At 42.0% G+C, this 22,123-nt stretch overlaps 1 protein-coding gene across 1 annotated transcript in view; it reads left to right on the top strand.

Moving 5' to 3' along the window:
- Positions 1–1,489: 1,489 nt before the first annotated feature.
- The window catches only part of ppm1g (protein phosphatase, Mg2+/Mn2+ dependent, 1G), a 45,686-nt gene continuing 25,052 nt past the window's right edge, over positions 1,490–22,123 (top strand). Inside the window, exons 1-3 of the mRNA XM_043695359.2 lie at positions 1,490–1,750; positions 15,744–15,813; positions 18,851–18,936. Coding sequence (XP_043551294.1) covers positions 1,640–1,750; positions 15,744–15,813; positions 18,851–18,936 — 267 coding nt within the window. The 5' untranslated portion in view covers positions 1,490–1,639. The remainder of the gene's footprint in view (positions 1,751–15,743; positions 15,814–18,850; positions 18,937–22,123) is intronic.

Below are 22,123 nucleotides of genomic sequence, written 5' to 3'. Positions count from 1 at the left end.
TGCCTCCCGTCAATTCCATTCCTGAAGGGCTTATGCCCGAAACTTCGATTCTCCTGCTCCTTTGATGCTGCGCTTTTCCAGCAACACATTTTTCAGCTCAAAGTAAAACAACCCCAGCTTATCTATTCCTTCTTCACAGCTGAATCTCTTCAGCCTAGACAATATCTTGGTAGGTGTCCTCTGCATCCTCTGTTTTTCAAGACCTGGACCAGCTTTATTGATTTGATTTATTATTGTCACTTGTACCAAAATAAAGTGAAAAGTATTGCTTTGCATGTTAAGTAGATAAATCAAAACTTACAAAAGGACATCAGCATAATAGAGTGCAGAACACGCTACAGAGAAGGTGCAGAGAAAGGTCAACTCTAATGAGAGGTCTGCTTATAAGTCTGAAATTGGCGGGAAGAACCTGTTCTTAAATTTTAAATATTTTAAGACGGCATCTGGTATATTTTCTAATCAAATCTGTTCAGAGATGCTACCATACAGATTACACTAGAAATATCAACTTCTCCATCTCCTGATGCTGTCTGCCTTGCTGTGTTCTCCCAGCACCCAGCTTGTCTACCAAATAGCTCTGGAGCAGACAGGCCTCCTGACCCAAACGCGGGGGCACCTCCATCGTGCCACAAGAGCCCTCTGCATCCTCGCAAATGCAGTCACATGCTTAACCGCACATTTCCTTCATTACTGTCAGCTGGACTGACCCGACAAATCCTATGAAGCTACAAACAGCTCTGAACGCAGAGGTACGCCATGTAGAGTTCTCTCAAGAAGGCTTCCGGTGAGGGCGAAATCCCGCGCTCCGCCGACACCAGTTCCAGGAAGTGACATAGCAGGCCGCCATGGCGTTTGAATGTCACGTGGCCCGCGGTTGCCTTTGGCCTTTCCACTCCCCATCGTTTTGTCCCTCCAGTCCCCCCACCCCCCACATTACCTTTTCTCAAATAAGGATTAAAATCGATTCGAAGTTAGTCAAAGTTCTCGGCACTGCCGGGGATTAAGATCCACTTATAAACATTATACAATCCTAAGTGATTGTGTGAGAGGAAGAAATCCGAACTTCCGTCTCTTGCTCGTTTTTTTTTTGCCGGGGGAGGAGGAAACCAAGAGAGATAACTTCTCTTCAGAAAAGGTTGGGGGAGGGAGGTGGTGGTTCGTGCGGGGTTTTGTTTTCGTTCCCTTTCTGCAGTGGGCGGACGCTGGGGTCGAGCCCGCTAGGCCGCGGTTACCCTGGTGACCAGCGGTTGGCGCGCGCCGACTCCCCTTCCCGCCCCGCCCACACCCCCATCACGCATGCGCCTGAGCCGCGTCTCCCCACCATCCCCCTCCCCTTGAACCTCCCACCCAATACACACACTCTCTCTCTCTCTCTCTCTTCCCTGTCAAAGAGTGCTCCACCAGCATCGTTTCGCTTGTCTCTCTGGCCCTTCTCTTCCTCTCTCTCCAGCGGAAAAACAAAAGGCGGATCGAACCCCATCCGCCTCTTCCCCCCCCCCCCCGCCCCCGCCCCCGCATCCCAATCCCGCCTCTCTTTACCACCACCTTCAGGAGCAGGTAGTAGTAGTGGCGGAGGAGGTACTGCTGCTTGGAGGAAGAAGAAGAAAGAGGAGGAGGAAGGAGGGGGGGAAGCAGCAGTATGGGTGCTTACCTGTCGCAACCCAATACAGTGAAGAACTCCTGCGAGCAATGCACCGACAGATACAACTTTGGCGTTTCCGCCATGCAAGGTTGGCGGGTCTCCATGGAGGTGAGTGAATGAATCCACACGCACAACACGCGTTATCAGCAAGGGGCCTTGTACTGTGGGCTTCGCCCGGTCCTGCGCGGATTTCTCGTGTGCCTGCGTGATTTTGCTCAGATACCTTTGTGAAACCCTTCTCGCGATCGAGGCGATTGTTCGTTTGTGTTGGTTTGCAGTCGGTTGTGAATGAATGATCCTCCTCCCTGTGTTCGACTCTGAATCAATGTAAATCGCTCCGAGGAGCAAGTCCAGTGATACCTCGTGGAGGAAACACAAGAGGCAACACTTCGGTTTGCAAGAGGCATGTGTTCGGTTTAAGCAAGTGCTTGATCAAAAAATACGTGGCTTGCTGTACCCAAAGCGTTCAGATTGTGTTGAAAAAGTTGTTTCGTGTCTCCCATTTACGTTCGATTTGAGTGAATGAAGACAGGATCCAATGTTCGCAGTATTTAGGAATGCACAACTTTCAAAAATTGATATCGCCATCTTTATGCCAGATATTAATCCATAGCATACTTTCTAGCATTCCCTGCTGTTTTCAGATTGCACTTTGTGATCTGTGTAGTGAAACTCTTCATTGTCAATCACACAAGCATGATCAAACTGCCCACATTTCACAGGTGAGCACTTAATTGATATGTCATAACCTGGCACACTAAATCCTACTGGAGCGGGTAAAGATTATAATTACCATAATCAAAGAGGGTTGTCATGATTCTTACTTTTGGGGTTCTCATGGAAGGTTACTTCTATTTCACTTCTCATAGCTGCCTAACCACCTGAGTTTTTCCAACTGTGTTCTTGTTTCATATTTTCAGCATCTGCAGTATTTTCCTTTTGGGTAAGTGTGCTATGATAGAAACATAGAAAAAGAAGGAGTAAGCTATTTGGCCCTTCAAGAAGGCTGTGCCATTTAATATGATGTAACTCCATTCTCTGTTCCTGCTTTCTCCCCATACCCTAACAGCGATATCTAATTCCTTTGTGAAAATATAGAATCTTTAAAAATGCAAAGAGGAAAAAAAAGATCAAGAATAATAAATATACTGAGCCTGATGATGGATGTTTTTTCAGTAGAATGATTGCTACAGATGTCAATGAGTAAGGTTAAATAATGCATCTGACAAGTAGTCGAGTGTAAAATAAGAAATAAATGACCTCCGCACTAGATCAATAAAATTATGATTTGAAAGATAAAAATCCGGTCACAAAGCTTGACTTATAGTGTATACTTCATACCCGAAAGGGCTGTGAAGTTTTTAATTCTATTCCAATCATGTCTGGTTGTTTGCAGTTCAGTTTAGTGACCAACTTTGGAAATAACTTGGTTTATGTGGCTACACCATGAAATGTAGAGGTGATGTTCTACAAGAGGGAATTCCTACTGACTTGCCTGTTCTGGACAGGCAATAATTGTTTTGTTAAGAAAAACTAATTTGAGTACAGCATTCATTGACAGTGTGATTCAAGTAAGGGGAAGGTGCTGGTACAATGGTAATGGTAATCTAGCAATCCAGAAGCCGGGGTTAAGGGTGTTAGGACATTGGTTCAAATCCCACCACAGCAGCTGGTGTAGCTTAAATTCTGTTATGTAATTGAAAGCTAGTCTCAGTGTTGATCATCAACTGTTATAAAAATCCAATGAGTTCACGAATGTCTTTTGGCGAAGGAAACCTACTGTCCTTAACTGGTTTGGTCTGCAGTTGACTGCTGAGCTGCACACATGGTTAGCTCTTAACTGCTCTCTAAAGTAGCCGAGTTAACCACTTAGTTTTTTGCAACAAATACCTTGCCGTGACAATCATAAGTATTGAAATTTTTTTTAATGTTTTGTTTCTTTACAATCTGGTAAGTTTTCAGATGAAGTTTATCAAATAACAGTGTCAGTAGAATTTGTGAAAAATACTCAAGTACTCAGGAAATGTGTATAAAGCTTTGCAACTCCACCTGATAAATTATCTCTATAGATTGCAGTGTTCTGACAGAATCAGTTAGTTTTTATTTTTGTTCATCTCGCTCGGTGACTTGAATCGACTGGGAATAGCCGGAATTGTGCTCTACTCTTGATTTTAACTCATTGTTCAATTTCAACTGTCATTTCAAATTATCTAGTAGTTTCAACTACTGAGACAGGACATCAAAACACTAATACTTAACACAAAAAATATCAAAGCAACTAATGTACCACACTTCGTTGAAAGTTTCAATATCTTTTTTTGTCATTTTGTAAAGCCTTATAAATGTTAATAGCTCAACAGAGCTTAATGCAGGGGAAATTGTGTTGGTAACATGATTTGGTTATCGCCATCCATTTCCTCAAAGAACTGGATATTAGAACTGTGAAATTACTCCTACCTCCATCGGCAGTCTGCATCATTTGTTTAAGGTCTCTTCTTCACAATTGCACCCACCAGGAACAACAAGACCAATTTCAACTTTGCTTATGTCAGGAGTTCTTTGTCACTGCCAACATTAAGGTCAGCACTTGTCTGCTGGATGTCTCAACAGGCTGGTCGAGGTTTCTTTCTTCAGCGTTGGTGATCGTTGGCTCTGTAAAATATAACTGCTTCACTACTGGTGGTGTGCATTTACAGTGTTGAAAGCAGTTGGCAATGGATTTTGCTTTTATTTGCTGTCACTTTGTGTAAGCCACACATTTTCCAGCTTGGAGGATAATGTTTCTGCTTGTTAGTGCTATGCTTCAGTTAGTGATCTAGCAGTTACTGAAAAGAGCAGTTACTGAAAAGAGCACTAGTTTATCCACTACTTTTTTGCTCAAATCCTTAGGAAACAAAGTATTGGATTCTTTTGGAGTTCAAATCACTAACTGTTTCCTCTTTCCCTGCTATGTTGCTGTAAATCATGATGAGCTACTGCTTAGTTTTCTTGTCCCTTCCTGTTTAAGCATTTTTGTTTTTGAAAGGAACATAGAGCTTTACAAAAAAAGGCGATCTTAATGCGTATAATGAATTAACATTTCTGGAATTTTAACATGCTTGCAGTTGTCAGTGCTTTCTGGGGAATATTTCCTGCCACCCCACTAATGGGTCTGTGCTCAATTATAAATTGTTTGATAAGTGGCTGTCACATTGTGCACAAAAAGGATCCCTTCTAAATTCTTTAGCAAGTTCCTTTGGCATTTTCAGCAAGATGGGTTCAGAGGTCCTGGTGTGTTAGCTATCTGGCCTGCTTCAATTATATTGAATGAATCACCTGAACATAGAAATTAGGAGCAAACCATTTGCCCCATCGAGCATGAGCTGCGTTCAACAAAGTCATGACTAATGTGATTGTACCTCTAACATGACATTGCCACCCACCCCCACTAACCTTTAAGAAAACAATTCTGGGCCATGGCAGTGGAACTGTAGAATCCTAACCATGGGGCTGCCAGGGGTTCAAACAAAATAAGTCACCATCAACATTCATTTGGCATTAACTAATCATTTGAAATAACTTTATCTAAGTGTTTTTCAGGGTTGAGAGGGGGGAAATTGTTTGCACGTTTTCAGTTTGTATTGACAAACTTCAAATACTCAAATCAGGCAACCCCAGGTAGTGTGCTTCACTAAAGGGCAGAATTCAGAAAAGCTTAAATAAAATACTGCAGAGATTTATACACTAAGAATATTTGCTGTCTTTGTCTGGAGGAAATTTGTCCTCTTGGTATGTCTCTGCTTAAAAATAAACTTAGATAAATGGTACATCGCTGAAAAACATGTATGTTTAATAGTAATTTTATACCTTCTTAAACCAGTGTGGACTAGATCCCTGCTCATGATTGGTATTTGATCCCATTCCTAGGATGCAACGAAATAACTAGTTTCATAGCAAGAACAAACTTGCATTGGAACCTATTTATTTACAACCAATTATGAGCAACATTCAAATTCCAATGAAAGAGCATTTCTGTCAAGTGAGGAGGAACAGAAATCTGTATGTAACAACTTTTATTTGTTTAACGTTTTTGTAAGACACGTTCTGACCAGGATGAATGCAGAATAAAATGAAAAAAAATTAGACAAGTTCACAGGAGAAGTAAGGATGATCTATATGTCAGTTCTGTTTACCCAAGAAATATCCATCAATATCAGTCTTGAAAGCTTCAATTATTCCTGTATCCATAACCTTTCTTGGGAAAATGAGTCAGATTTCTGCAATGGTGTGAGAAATATTTCTCAATTTTATTTCTAAATTATCTAGTTCTAATTAATTGTCGACTTCTGAATTTCCTCCATTGGACAATGTATTTCTACTTCATGTAACTCACCATGAATCACTTGATTAACCACCTCTACTGATCCTTGAATGGATTATTATTTTCTGAGCTGGAATCAGACTGCAAAATTTAAATTTATTCGACATGCATCTTGGAGTAAGTGCATGCCAAAGTGCACTGGATATAAATGCATTGCACCAGAAGGCAAGTGTTTTGCAGCCAAAACTGACACTAAATTCTGCAGGACTTCCTTCAAGTTATTGTGGTGTCTTACACCAGGAATGATCCCCAGAATTCATAGACTTGGTGATGATGTCATTGCATGTGGCCTTGCCACTTGTTCACCCAAATGTTGAAAAACTGTAGTCTTGTTTGTATCATGTAAGTATTAGCATTACTTCCATATTTTACATTCTTAAAGCAACAAAGCTTAATTTTTGTTTCTGGATCATCAGAAACTTCACCTTGGTTAAATCTATTTGGTTAATACACCACAATTTTAGTACATTTGTTTGTCATTTTAACACTGTTCACATGTTTGCATTTGTTTGATCAATCCAGACACAATAGAAAAATCTGATCTCATTAAAACTGTAAATTCAGTTAGATGGTTGCTTTTTGCACCCAAACCCAATAACAGTTACTCAGTTCACGCATATCAGGATGTTTGCCAATATCTGCTTCTTCATTGCAACACATTTGCAAAACAAGGTTGTCTTTCACTTTGAGTAGCACAGGAATTCATTTGATGCTTAAAAGCTTTTTGATTCTACTTTGACAACTTTAGTTTTCAGTACACAGTTGTCAGGTGGGATTTTCTCAACACTTTTTTTGTAATTAAACCCATCAAAGCAACACTTCAGACACTGCTCATTGTGGTTTCATGCTTTTGGTTATCAACATCTCCTATTTGTTTCAGAATTATAAAACCAGAAAATCAGATGTAATAGCTCTAGCTCTAGTATCCTCATTTCTTCCAAACTGATGAAAACATTCAATTGCCACGCATTGATAAGTCATCGGATGTCTCTCTGTCATTGTAAGGTTTGATTTATATTCTGTCATCCATGAATCCATAAACAGCTAGAAACTGCATCTGAGACAAGCTGACCACCAAACTGAAACCAATCAGATAAAGCAGCAAAGCATGCTGGTCAGAAGTGGGCAAAGTTATATATAAGGAATGTGTAATATGATGTCATAAAAATATGCACAATGGAGGGTATGAAGAAGGGAACTGGAACCCCAGGGTTTATTAAAAGGCAATTGTAGTTGGAGTTGCAAATAAACTGTTACAACTTTTTAAACACATTACAGCTAGGAGTAGATCAGGAGCCAGGATTTATCCTCCGTGTACATTATAAATGTATAGCTCCTCATTATACAACGCACATTACCAATGTCTTATTTATTTTAAACAACATGTTTGGACCTAGTATGATACCTCATGGGCAAGTCAGACTTGAACCCAGACTTTCTGACCTAGAGGTAAGGACACTGCGCTTATGCCATAAAATTGTTAATATATGCTTTTGAAAAACCAAATTAACAGAGAGAAATACCATATTTATACTCCTGAGAACCATTTAATTCAATCAAATTAAGCCAAATTAAAATGTAACACCCCGTAAAGGGCACTATACAGTTAAATGGGGTTTTGGTGGATATAACACATTCCTGCCCCAATGATACCTACCAGTTGTGGGAAGCCTCAAAGTGCCTGGATAACATTCACTCCCACTCCAAGGATATCCGGAAACAATTATTTTTCTACTTAACCAGTTATTTTTAATGAACCTGTTCAGATATGTTATTACACCCCTCTGAAGCAACTGGGACTTGAACCCAGGCCTCTTGATCCAGGGGTAGCCACGTTGTCACTGCACCACAAGAGGGCCTAGACTTTAATACAATCCCTACAGTATCGAGGCAGGCCATTCAGTCCATCAAGTCCACACCTGCTCTCCGAAGAGCATCCAACCAGACCCCTTTTGTTATTATAATTTGATTTATATTTAATTAACCTGTTCAGAGATGTTATTACACACTTCTGGAACAGGTAAGACCTGAACTCAGGTTTCCCGGTTCTGGGCAGGGATGTTACCACTGCACAAGAGGGCCTGAACTTTTTAAAAATGTAACCTATTTTTCTAATCAACCTATTCAGAGATATTATTACACTCCTCTGGTGGAACTTGAACCTGGGCCTCCTGGACAAGGGGTAGCGATACTGCCATTGCACCACATGAGGATCTGAACTTCCTTTTTTTAATATTAAAACAAGTTGTTATTCGGTTGATCCACCCCATCTTTAGACACGCTGACTTAATCCATACATTTAACAGTGACTCTGTTAGTGGTTTCCAAATCTCTGTGTGGACTGTGAGGTGCTTTGTTTTTAAATTGTTGTTAATTTGTGCACATCAGTGTCCCAAAACAATAATGAAGTTACGGACAGGAAATCTAATGATATTGAGTAAATGTTATATATTGTCCAGAAAACTGGGAAGATTGCTCTATGAAATGTGTCTGCTTTTAATGAAAGAAACATACTGGAGATTCTGTGTTTCAGATCTGCAATGAATGAAGTGTTACTGTGAAACGTAACTACAGATATAAATTGCTTTCCTGATAATCCATCGGGGAATGATTAACATTCATTCTTCCTCATTAAATACTAGAATTATCCTTTTAGTCTTATCTCTGCTTGTATTGAAAAACCTCTTCAAAATCTAAATTCTTGATCATGTCCTTCCCCCAACATCTCTCTACTGTGATTGTTTCTATTTGTCTAGGATCTTTCTACTTGGCTAATTTCCTATTCTCTTTTAAGTTGGTTCTAGTTCATTTTACTTGTGCTTTGTCTCAGTGTATCTTTTTCTGCTGTCCCCTTTTTTGTCCTGATTCTTTGGACTTCACCTTCCAAACAAAAAATAAGGAGTGTCCCAAAAGATAATGAAAGACTGTAATAAAAACTACATCGCGTTGTATTGTGCAGTCTAGATGTCATTTGCATTTCCGTATAACTTCTGACAATTATAATCCTTGACAACTTGGCTATCCTTACTGAATTTTTAAAAATTAGTATATTGATGTATTCTCCAAGTATTCACACGAATGTAAATGGAGGGATACATGAGAGCGATCAGATGCAAGTACAGTAAAATTTCAGATTCGCTGTGTGGGAATTATCTAAACCTGCCTTAACACATTATTATTAGAAGGATGAAAAATTGCAAAAATAATTGTATTGGGCAGTTCAAAGCATCTCATGAATTAAGATGATGTTTACTTGAATTGAAAAAAGGTGTTGAAACAAGAACTTCACAGACAATTAACTGCTAGATTTCTTCTGTGTGATGTTGTGGGCCCCTTTGCAGTTGCTTTTACAATGTCTGTCAGAACGTCAGAAATGGGGATATTTGCTGTTGTGGATGTAGGTTTGCTCACTGAGCTGGAAGGTTCATTTCCAGACGTTTCATCACCCTACTAGGTTACATCTTCAGTGGGCCTCAGACGAAGCACTGCTGATAGTTCCTGCTTTCCATTTATATGTTTGGGTTTCTTTGGGTTGGTGATGTCATTTCCTGTGCTGATGTTATTTCCTGTTCCCTTTCTCAGGGGATGGTAGATGGGGGTCTAACTCTATGTGTTTGTTGATAGAGTTTGTTGTTGGAATGCCGTGCTTCTAGGAATTCTTGTGCGTGTCTTTGGCCTGTCCTAGGATGGATGTGTTGTCCCAGTCGAAGTGTTGTCCTTCCTCATCCATATGTAAGGATACTAGTAAGAGAGGGTCATGTCTTTTTGTGGCTAGTTGGTGTTCATGTATCCTGGTGGTTAGTTTTCTGCCTGTTTGTCCACTGCAGTGTTTGTTACAGTCCTTGCACAATATTTTGTAAATGACATTAGTTTTGATGGTTGTCTGCATAGGGTCTTTCTAGTTCATTAGCTGCAGTTTTTAGTGTGTTGGTGGCTTTGTGGGCTACCATGATGCCAAATCATCTGAGTAGTCTGGCAGTCATTTCCAAGGTGCCTTTGATATAGGGGGGAGAGTGGCTAGGGTATCTGGACGTGTTTGTCAGCTTGTTTGGGTTTGTTGCTGAGAAATTGGCGGACTGTGTTCATTGGGTACCCATTCTTTTTGAATACACGGTATTCCTCTGCTCTGCATAGTTCCTCTGTGCTGCAGTATGTGTTGGCTCATTGAAATAATGTTCTGATGCAGTTTGGTTTGTGGGTGTTGGGATGATTGCTTCTGTAGTTCAATGTTTGGTCCGTATGTGTTGTTTTCCTGTAGATGCTGGTTTGAAGTTCCCCATTAGCTGTTCTCTCTACTGTGACACCTAGGAATGGCGGTTTGTTGTTGTTTTCCTCCTCTTTAGTGAATTTTATGCCAGTAAGGGTATTATTGGTGGTCTTGAAGGTTTCCTCTAATTGTTTCGTTTAATGGTGACAAAGGTGTCATCCATGTAGCGGACCCAAACCTACACCCAAAACCTCAACCTGAGCTACAAATCTTCTCAAAACCTGCTAATATTTGCTGTTGGTTGCAATATTCATTAAATGTCATGGTTCTTTCATCCTGCTATTTAGGGCATCTCAGTCTGCCCACATGCAAACAAATGTGAGGAGCATTCAGGCCTGGGATGAAATGTGGGACAAATGTTACTTGCCGTTTTAGTAGAAGGGTATGGCCATCTCCAACAAGAGGATCTAATAATCTTTCAGCATTCACTGGCATAATCGCTGAAGTCTCTGCAATCAACATTATGTGGGTTACCTTTGGCCTGAAACTGAATGTGACAGCGGCCACAAAAGCAGTTCAAAGACTGGGAATTTCTATGGTGAGCAATTCATATAAACACAAAATAGGCACTGGAGTAAATCATTTGAACTGGCTCTACCATTCAGAATGATCACAGCTGATCATCTAACTCGATACCCTACTCCCACTTTCTCATTATATGTTTTGATCCCTTTAACCTGAAAGAACTGTATCTAACTCCCTTTTGAAAACCTTCAATGTTTTGACCTCAATCAGAGAATCCCACAGGCTCTTCACAGGGTGAAAAAAGTCTCTCCTCATTTCAGTCCTAGTTAGAATGGTAGTCGTTTTGTAGGAGTTCATGGTGGTGTTCCCATGTGCTTGTTTCTCTTGTCCTACTGGGTGACAGAAGCTGTGGTTATGTTTGATGTTATGGAAAGAGGCTTTGTGTTGCTGCAGCACACTCTATGTATGGTTCATAGCGCTGATCCTGTGTCAGTGGTCAAGAGAGGGAATGTTTAATAGACAATAGGTGCAGGAGTAGCTCATTCTGCCCTTCAAGCCTGCACCACCATTCAATATAATCATGGCTGATCATCCTTAATCAGTATCCTGTTCCTGCCTTATCTCCATAACCCTTGATTCCACTATCCTTGAGACCTCTATCCAACTCTTTCTTAAATGAGTCCAGAGACTGGGCCTCCACTGCCCTCTGGGGCAGAGCATTCCACACAGCCACCACTCTCTGGGTGAAGAAGTTTCTCCTCATCTCTGTCCTAAATGGCCTACCCCGTATTTTTAAGCTGTGTCCTCTGGTTCGGGACTCACCCATCAGCAGAACATGCTTCCTGCCTCCAGAGTGTCCAATCCTTTAATAATCTTATATGTCTCAATCAGATCCCCTCTCAATCTTCTAAACTCAAGGGTATACAAGTCCAGTCGCTCCAGTCTTTCAGCGTAAGGTAATCCCGCCATTCCAGGAATTGACCTCGTGAACCTACGCTGCACTCCCTCAACAGCCAGAATGTCTTTCCTCAAATTTGGAGATCAGAACTGCACACAGTACTCCAGGTGTGGTCTCACCAGGGCCCTGTACAGCTGCAGAAGAACCTCTTTGCTTCTATACTCAATCCCTCTTGTTATGAAGACCAGCATGCTATTAGCCTTCTTCACTACCTGCTGTACCTGCATGCTTACCTTCATTGACTGGTGTACAAGAACACCCAGATCTCTCTGTACTGCCCCTTTACCTAAATTGATTCCATTTAGGTAGTAATCTGCCTTCCTGTTCTTGCCACCAAAGTGGATAACCATACATTTATCCACATTAAACTGCATCTGCCATGCATCTGACCACTCACCTAACTTGTCATGGTTACCCTGTAACATCCTCCTCACATTTCACCCTACCACCCAGCTTAGTATCATCAGCAAATTTGCTAATGTTATTACTAATACCATCTTCTATATCAATAATATATATTGTAAAAAGCTGCGGTCCCAGCATTGATCCCTGCGGTACCCCACTGGTCACTGCCTGCCATTTCAAAATGGAGCCGTTTATCACTACTCTTTGTTTCTTGTCAGCCAACCAACTTTCAATCCAAGTTAGTACTTTGCCCCCAATACCATGTGCCCTAATTTTGCTCACTAACCTCCTATGTGGGATTTTATCAAACGCTTTCTAAAAGTCCAGGTACACTATATCTACTGGATCTCCCTCGTCCATCTTCAGAATTAAATCCTCAAAAAATTCCAGAAGATTAGTCAAGCATGATTTCCCCTTCATAAATCCATGCTGACTCGACCTATCCTGTTACTACTATCCAGATGTGTTGTAATTTCATCCTTTATAATAGACTCAAGCATCTTTCCCACCACTGAAGTCAGACTAACTGGTCTATAATTTCCTGCTTTCTCTCTCCCACCTTTCTTAAAAAGTGGTACAACATTAGCCACCCTCCAATCCGCAGGAACTGATCCCGAATCTATCGAACTCTGGAAAATAATCACCAACGCATCCACGATTTCTCGAGCCACCTCCTTCAGTACCCTGGGATGTAGACCATCAGGCCCCAGGGACTTATCAACCTAACAGTAGAGTACCACTCAAATGGATTTCTTTACCATGGATGTGTTGAGTTTGAAAGTTGTTGGAGTCGTATTTGTACTTCTCTTTATATGAAAGCAGAATCCATGAATTACCTGAAGGCTAAGGAGGATCAAGTTTTGAAAAAAGGTCAAATCATGAGGACCTGTACAAATTTGCAGAATCAGTTTCTCTGCTTCATTTGCATTTTGAAAGAAAAATCCTTAATGGACTGAGCAAACAAGTTTGTCATCTATAGTTCATTTCATTATTGTATGTATTTGCATGACATTCAAAAGATAATTTGAAGATATTTATGCTGTGAGGACTAAAACTGTTTGTCGTAATTAGGACGACTGAGGTAGTTGACAAAAAGGCAATAAAATCCGTCCAAAGGCTGGGAATTTCATGATAAGTAATCCATTATAACTCAGAATATGGGAGCAACAGTGGGCCATTTGGGTCTGCTCTTGATTTTGTTTTTGCAAGGAGGTAATCTGTTGAAGTGTTCACCATTTCCCCAGACCTCCCCCTCTCTGAGGACAAATATTTAGTCCTCAGCAAAGGCCTCACCTTTATTCCTCTATGCTCCCAGATAAATAAATTTGACACACACTGCGACTTTGAACATTTCTTCCTCCGCCTCCAGGCTGACATTTTCAACCAGGACACCCGCCTGCCCATCCACTGAGGACTCCTTCTCCTGCCTCCAACACACCCTATCCACCTGGACACCCTGTGCTGGCCTGTAACCACTCCTTGACCTCTTAATTTCAAACTGTCGCCGTGACATCGACCAGCTCAACCTTCCACCCACTCCAAACTCTCATCCTCACAAAGCACAGCCCTCCACTCCCTCTGCTGCAACGTCACCCTCACCATCAAACCCGCAAACCAGAGTGGTGCAGTTGTAGTCTGGCTCACTAACCTCTACACCACTGAAGCCAGAGATAAACTTGCAGAACCACCTCCGACTGCCCCCTTGATCACGTCCTCACCTCCCATCACCAAACCATCATCTCCCAGACCAAACACAACCTCATCACCTCTGGGGATCTCCCACCCACAGGCTCCAACTTTATTGTCAGTCAACCTCGCACTGCCTGATTCTACTTCCTTCCTAAGATTCACAAATCTGACTGCCCCAGTCGACCCATTGTCTCAGCCGGTGTCTGTCTCACTGAACCCGTCTCTTCCTACCTCGACACCGTCCTGTCCCCCTTAGTCCAGGAAGTCCCCACCTACGTTTATGACACCACCCAAGCCCTTCTCTTCCTCCAGGATTTTCGTTTCCCTGGCCCCCAACGCCTCATCTTCACCGTGGACATCCAGTCCCTGTATACATCGATCGACTATGACGGTACTCTCCAAGCCCTCCATTTCGTCCTCTCATGCTGTCCCAACTAGTACCCTTCCACCCTCATCCGCCTGCTGAACTGGTCGTCCCCCTCAACAACTTCTCCTTCCAATCCTCCCACTTCCTCCAAACCAAAGGGGTAGCCATGGGCATCCACATGGGACCCAGATATGTCTGCCTGTTTGTCAGATATGTGGAACAGTCCATCTTCCACAATTACACCGGCATCAGGCCCCCCCCCCCCCACCTGTTCCTCCGCTACACTGATGATTGTATTGGCGCTGCCTTGTGCTACCACGAGGAGGTTGAACAGTTCATCAACTTTACCAACACCTTCCACTCCGACCTTAAATTCACCTGGACGATTTTGGTACCTCCCTCCTCTTCCTGGACTCTCCAGCACCATCTCCAGCGACCGACTAACCACAGACATCTACTACAAGCCCACAGCTACCTAGACTACACCACCTTCCGCCCTACCTCCTGTACAATGGCCATCCCTTATTGCCAATTTCTCCACCTCTGCCGCCTATGTTCCCAGGATGACCCATTCCACCATAGAATCCCAATTAGCGTACTACTTCCATGATCGCAACTTCCCTTCCCTTCCCACGTGGTTGACGATGCCCTACAGCACATTGCCTCCAACTTCACGCTCCAGAGCCCTTGAACCCCGCCCCTCCTAACGCAACAAGGACAGAACCCTCCCAGTTCTCACCTGTCACCCACCAACCTCTGCATATGTTGCATTATCTTCCGCCACCAAAGATATATTTCCCTCCCTAACCCTATCAGCGTTCCGGAGAGACCATTCTCTCCACGACTCCCTTGTCTGGTCCATGTCCCCCACCAGTCCACGCCCTACTCCTGGCACCTTTCCCTGCCACCGCAGGAAGTGCAAAACCTGCGCCCATACCACTCCCCTCACCTCTGTTCAAGGCCCCACAGGATCCTTCCACATCCATCAGAAATTCACCTGAACCTCTACCAATGTCATGTACTGCATCCGTTGCACCCGGTGTGGTCGTCTCTACATTGGGGAGACAGGACGCCTTCTTGCGGATCGTCCCAGAGAACATCTCTGAGACACCGGCACCGACAAACCCAACGTCCCGTGGCTGAACGCTTCAACTTCCCCTCCCACTCCATCAAGGACATGAAGGTCCTGGGTCACCTCCACCACCAAATCGTTACCACCTGATGCCTGGAGGAAGAATGCCTTATGTTTCTCCTTGGGACCCTGCAACCACACGGGATAAATATAGATTTCAACAGTTGCCTCATTCCCCCGACCTATCACCTTCATCCACCTATCGCTTTCTCAGTTACCGCCCCCCCCCCCCAATTTATCTCTCAGCCCCTGCCCACAAGCCTCATTCCTGATGAAGAGCATATGCCCGAAATGTCGATCCTCCTTCACCTCGATGCTATGCTTTCCCAGCAGCACACTCGGCAGTAATCTGTTGAAGGTAGCAAGTTTCGGAATAAATGATGACGCTTAATGAAGCGTGGAAGGTCATTGTTCAGGTAATTGTACAAATTAAAATTTATTATGAATTTGTTTTTCAGGATGCACACAACTGTATCCCGGAATTGGATGAAGATACTGCAATGTTTGCAGTTTATGATGGACATGGAGGTAGGAGAACATGAGCGCCGGAAGTCATTTTGCTTACACGTTCATTTATTTAAGAGTGTGCTTATGTGAGCATGGGTATCAGTATTTCTTTTTACTCAAAATGGGTTATAATACACATTTGCAAGCCCTGCTCTCCAGTTTCACCTGAAAATTGCAGTTCGTCTTGATTCCCTATCTGCAAGATCACACTAAGTTGATTTGTTATAGTCTGCATTGGTTGATACAAACTTGAAAATGAGTTGTTACTGTGCTTGATGCATAATGACAAGACACTTGCTATGCCATTCTTCCGCTGATGTAATCTCTTGGGGAGACACGAGAAAAGTATAATTTGGAAAATTCCTTTCTGCCTTGCCCAAGTAATTGAAATATGTCCATATTTGTCTGTATTTTTTTTTCTTTTGTCACTTGCTTGCAGCTCTTCAATCAGTAGTGTACCTGGTTAAATACAGTGCATGTCTTGAGAGTGATTCTTCTACCTTCTTCCATCTTATGAATTGGACTAAACTGCCAATGCACATGAATTTTCTGTGATACATAAGTGGGTGTCTTGCACATTGCAAGACACCATCATTTCAAGTTGTTATGTTACAAACTTTTGCTGACAAGCCAATTGACTACTTTAAGCAGTCGTAATGATTTACTGTTTGCTTTATTGAATGTCTGTGTTTGCAAATAAATTTAAAAAGTAACTCATTTTATAGGTAGTTTAAGTGAAGTGGTTTTGTGCTTGATACTTTGTCTCCTGATTGACTGGAATCTTTATAGTTTCAAGTAACTTTCAAAATGGCTTTCTATGACATAGGTTAATATCGTGGGCTCGCTAATTCAGTGTTGTTGGAAGTGGAAAATGTAATGGTTCAGTTTTTTAACATTCAGGTCTTCTGTACAAATAAAATGTTCAGAACTTAAATGCTGAAACCTGGTGGTTTTGATCTGTTTCTAAGCCCATGCATACTCATATCGCTGGTAATTTCTGTGAACTTATTCATCTATCGTTCTAAAAATTGACTGTTAGCTAATTTTGAATATTTTGTAGCTGTAAACATGGAATTCAAAAACTCAGTTGTTTGAGGAGCACCTTTCTCAAAAAAAGGTGCATTTAAGCACTGAATACTCCATTAGAACATCTGAAAGGGTAATTTTCTTTTTCCTTTAAACCGCTGACAAACCATATGGTATCTTCACACATGTCGCAAATTTAAATTTTTAACAAAAAAAAATTTGCCTGCAATGATGGATTCCCCTCTGTAATTATAATCCCACCTGGCTTCATCCTCGTTTTCACACTGGCAAACAGATATTTCTCTACGAAATCTTTGTCTTCATGATAGTGAGTGAACAATCTAATGAATACTTCCTGCTGCTCAATGTTATCAAGATGTAAGCCATTCTGTTGTGTCCTCCTGAAATTGCACTGTGTGTGTGTGTGTGTGTGTGTGTGTGTGTGTATGTGTGTGTGTGTGTGGTGGGAGGGTGGCGAGGCCAATCCTAAATCAGCTTGAAGATGACAAAGATTGACAGTAAGTATATAAGTGGGCTGGTCAGATGGGCAGATCAGTGGCAGATAGAATTTAACCATGGTAAATATGAGATGATGCTCTTTGGAAGAAGGAATGAGTCAAGGGAAATATCCTCATGAATTGGGTGCCTGTCCACAGATCCCTGAAGGTGTAGCGCAAATTAGTGGGATAATTAAGAAGGCAAAAGGGACAGTTGCCTTTATCAGCTATAGATTACAAAAGTATTGAGTTTTATTGGAGCTGCACAGAACTTTGGTTAAGCTGCAACTGGCATACTGTGTGCAGTCCTGGTCACCACACTGGAGGAAGGATATGATTGTGCTGGAGGGGATGCAAAGGAAATTCACCTGGATTTGGCCTGGGATGGAGTGTTTGAGCTATGAAGACCAGCTGGATAAGCTTGGGTTGTTTTCAGAGCAGAGAAGGATGAGGGGCACCTGATTGAGGTGTATAAGATTTGAGGGACATGTACAGGGCAGATAGAAGACAACTGTTCACTTTCAGTTGAAGTGTCAGTAACAAGGGGGCATAATTGTAAACTGAAAGGCAGGATGTTTCGAGGGGATTTGGGGAAAACCATTTCCCAGAGTGTCGTGCCAGACCCTCCATGCCAGAGATGTTGAGATGGGAAACCTTTCAACCTTTAAAAAGTGCTTGGATGAGCACTTGAAATGTCATATTCATGGCTTTGCATCTAATATGGGAAAGTAGGACAAGTATAGATAGTATATTATCAGCAGTATGGACTTTGGGTAGAAGAGCCTCTTCTGTCTGATTCACAATACTCCTGCTTGTGGACCCCACACATACACAGCTGTTTGACTTTGACTTTGGTGTCCTGCTCAGCCAAGCCTGAATTTCAAACCCTACATTTAAGTCCATATTACTTGCTTGGTTGCCAACATTGTTGAAATGTATAGCCATGGTTTTACCATTGCAACTTGATTACTCTGTAGGCAATGGCTTAGTGGTATTATCACTATTAATCCAGAGACCCCAGCAATGTCCTGGGAACCTAAGTTCAAATTCTGCCATGGCTGATGGTGGAATTTGAATTCAATACAAAACAAATTCTGGAATCAAGTCTTAATGATGACCATGAATACATTGTCAATTGTTGGATAAACCCAACTGGTTCACTAATGTCCTTTTAGGGAAGGAAACTGCCATCCTTACCTGGTAATGTGTACCTGTGATTCCAGACCCAGAGCAATGGAGTTGACTCTTAACTGCCCTCTGGGTAATAAATAGTGGCCTGGCTAGTGACTCCCTCATCCCATGACTGAATTTTAAAAAAACTGACTTCCTTAATAATCCAAAATGTCATGATTTGGAGATGCTGGTGTTGGACTAGGGTGTACAAAGTTAAAAAATCACACAACACCAGGTTATGTCATGTTCTTTTCTTCCAACTCTCAACTACTGTGTATTTCCTCAGTCACTGTTGAATTCATGTTTTCAAGGAATAAATTATAAGTTGGTCTGAATTCATGTCCTGAATTTACTTCTTCCAGGTGAAGAAGTGGCACTGTATTGTGCGAAGTACCTGCCTGATGTTATTAAGAACCAACAGGCCTATCGGAATGGAAAATTGCAGAAGGTATGACTTTTGGAGTTGGAATTTATATGGTTGACAGAGCAAAGCATTCATCGATAGACTAGGTCAGATATAAGATAAACCATCTGGGATGCTTGATTTCTGGAAAGTTGGTTTCTCTCAATTTAACTTGATTTTGATGCCAAATTCTAAAAACACAGGTTTTCCACTGACTCTCAGTAAAAAATGCTGAGAGAGAATAACTTGTGGTGCAGATTCTGGGAAAATGAAGCTGGATTTGATACATCTCTGGAACCTGCACAGATACCCTCCCAGAATCATACAGTGTGGAAACAGACCCTTCAGTCTAACACATCCATGCCAACCATATATGCTAAATTAATCTACTTCCATTTGCCAACACTTGGTCCATATCCATCTAAACCCTTCCTATTCATCTACCTATCCAGGTGTCTTTTAAATATTGTAATTGTACCAGCCTCCACTGCTTCCTCTGGCACTTTGTTCATACACACACCAACCTTTGTGAAAAATTTGTCCCTCAGGTCCTTTTTTAAATCTTTCCCCTATGCTCTCCAATTTTAGACTCCCCTATCCTGGGGGAAAAAAACACCTTGGCTCTTCACCTTATCCATGCCTCTTTGTTTTATAAGCATCTACAAGATCACTGTTCAGCCTCCAAAGCTCCAGGGAAAAAGCCCCATGCTATTCAGTCCTTCTCTACACCTCAAACTCTCAGATCCAGGCAACATCCTTTTTTATTTTTGTAAATACTTTTATTGAGAAAAAGGGATTTTAAATTCTTTACAAAATCACTACAAAGCAGTAACCTTATAACAACAATAACAGTAAACAAACTGCTACTTTACTCTACAAACCACTGAGGAGAGAGAGAAAAAAACCTACAAAAACTACAATTAAATAAATAACTAAAAAAAATCTAAATTAAACAAAGTTAAACCAAAGTAAATTAAATTACATTCAGTTAAGTTAACACACTCAGTGCAATCCAACCAAAGCTCCCCACCACCGGGAACATCAGTAGGCATACCGTATTTGTTCGGGACTCTGCCTGCCGGGCACCCCACACCAGCAGACATAGCCCTCATGACCACACAAAGGCACTGACCAATATAGCTGACATGTCTGTGTCTAAATAATTCAGGAAGAGTCGCCATGTTCTGTAAAACAGTTCCGTTTTCTGGTGCACCATACGCTTAAGGAAATCCAGGGGGATGTGCTCCATAAATAATCTACACCTCCCCAAAAGTCCCGGGGGATTCTCTGATACCCAGCTCACTATAATGTTCTTCCTTGCACAGAATGAAAGAATATTAAACAGTTGCTTCCCATGCTTGTCCAAAGAAGTGAGATTTGGCAAGCCCAAAAGGAGGGATACCAGATCCATCTTAATCTCAGTCCCCAAGACCCATTACAAAACGCACTCTATGACACCCAAATATTTTAGTCATAGAGACGTACAGCACAGAAACAGACCTTTTGGTCAAACCCGTCCATCCTAACCTAATCTAGTCCCATTTGCAACATTCTGCCCATATCCGTCTAAACCCTTTCTCTTCATATACCCATCCAGATACCTTTAAGTGCTACATTTGTACCAGCCTTCACCACTTCCTCTGGCAGCTCATTTGATGCATGCACCACCCCCTGCATGAAAAAGTTGCCCCTTGGGTCTCTTTTAAGTCTTTCCACTCTTCCTAAACCTGTGCTCCCTCTAGTTCAGGACTTTTCTACCGCAGGGAAAATACCATGTCTATTTATCCTATCCATGCCCCTCATAATTTTGTAAACCTCTAAGGTCAGCTTCCAATGCTCCAGGTAAAACAGTGTCAGTCTTTCCCAATAGCTCAAATCCTCCAATCCTGGCAACATGCTTGTAAATCTTTTCTGAACACTTTCAAGTTTCACAATATTCTTCCAATAGCAAGGAGATGAGAATTGCACACAATATTCCAAAAGTGGCCTAACCAATGTCCTGTACAGCCACAACCTGGCCTCCCAACTCCTATACTCAATGCTCTGATCAATACAGGAAAGCATACCAAACGCTGTCTTCACTATGCTATCTACCTGCAACTCCACATTCGAGGAACTATGAACCTGCACTCCAAGGTCTCTTTGTTTAGCAACACTCCCTAGGACTTTACAATTAAGTGTATAAGTCCTGCTCTGATTTGCTTTTCCAAAATGCAGCACCTCGCTTTTATCTAAATTAAACTGCATCTGCCACTTCTCAGCCCTTTGGCCCATCTGGTCAAGATCCCGTTATATTCTGCAGTAATATTCACTGTCCATAACACCTCCAATTTTGGTGTCACCTGCAAACTTATTAACTATACATCTTATGCTCACATCCAAACCATTTGTATAAATGACAAAAAGCAGTCGACCCAGCACCAAGCCTTGTGGCACACCACTGGTCACAGGCCTCCAGTCTGAAAAGCCACCGTCTGTCTTCTACCTCTGAGCCAGTTCTGTATCCAAATGGCTCATTCTCCCTGCATTCCTTGAGATCTAACCTCGCTAAACAGTTGGCTATGAGGAACCTTGTCAAATGCCTTATTGAAGTCCGTAAAGATCACGTCCATCGCTTTGCCCTCATCAATCCTCTTTGTTAGTCCTTCAAAAATGAGACATGATTCCCCACGCACAAAGCCATATTGACTATCCCTAATCAGTCCTTGCCTTTCCAAATATATGTAAATTCTGTCCTTCAGGATTCCTTACAACAACTTGCCCACTACTGATGTCAGGGCTCACCAGTCTATAGTTCCCTGGCTTGTCGTTACCACCTTTCTTAAACAGTGGCACCACGTTAGCCAACCTCCAGTCTTCCGGCACCTCACCTGTGACTATCGATGAGACAAATATCTCAGCAAGGAGCCCAGCAATCACTTCCCTGGCTTCTCAGAATTCTAGGGTACACCTGATCAGGTCCTGGGGATTCATCCACTTTTATGCATTTCAATTCATCCAGCACCACCACCTTTATACTACGGACATGTTTCAAAATATCACCAACTATTTCCCCACATTCTGTCTTCCATGTCCTTCTCCACAGTAAAATAAAACATAGTCAAGAAAGAACCGACTGTACTCACTATTGTAGCAGGGTTACACTTAAAATCTATGCACTTATCTGTTCCTGTACTGTGAGCTCTTCCACACAGATTCCTCCAAGGTCAAATGTGAATTTCACTGTTTGTTA

The sequence above is a fragment of the Chiloscyllium plagiosum genome, unplaced genomic scaffold (assembly GCF_037043375.1).
Source record: "Chiloscyllium plagiosum isolate Xiang-an unplaced genomic scaffold, Cpla_swu_hap1 HiC_scaffold_10, whole genome shotgun sequence".
Classification (NCBI taxonomy): domain Eukaryota; kingdom Metazoa; phylum Chordata; class Chondrichthyes; order Orectolobiformes; family Hemiscylliidae; genus Chiloscyllium; species Chiloscyllium plagiosum.
The sequence above is the reverse complement of the archived record's forward strand: the minus strand, read 5'-3'. Positions and strand labels throughout refer to the sequence as shown.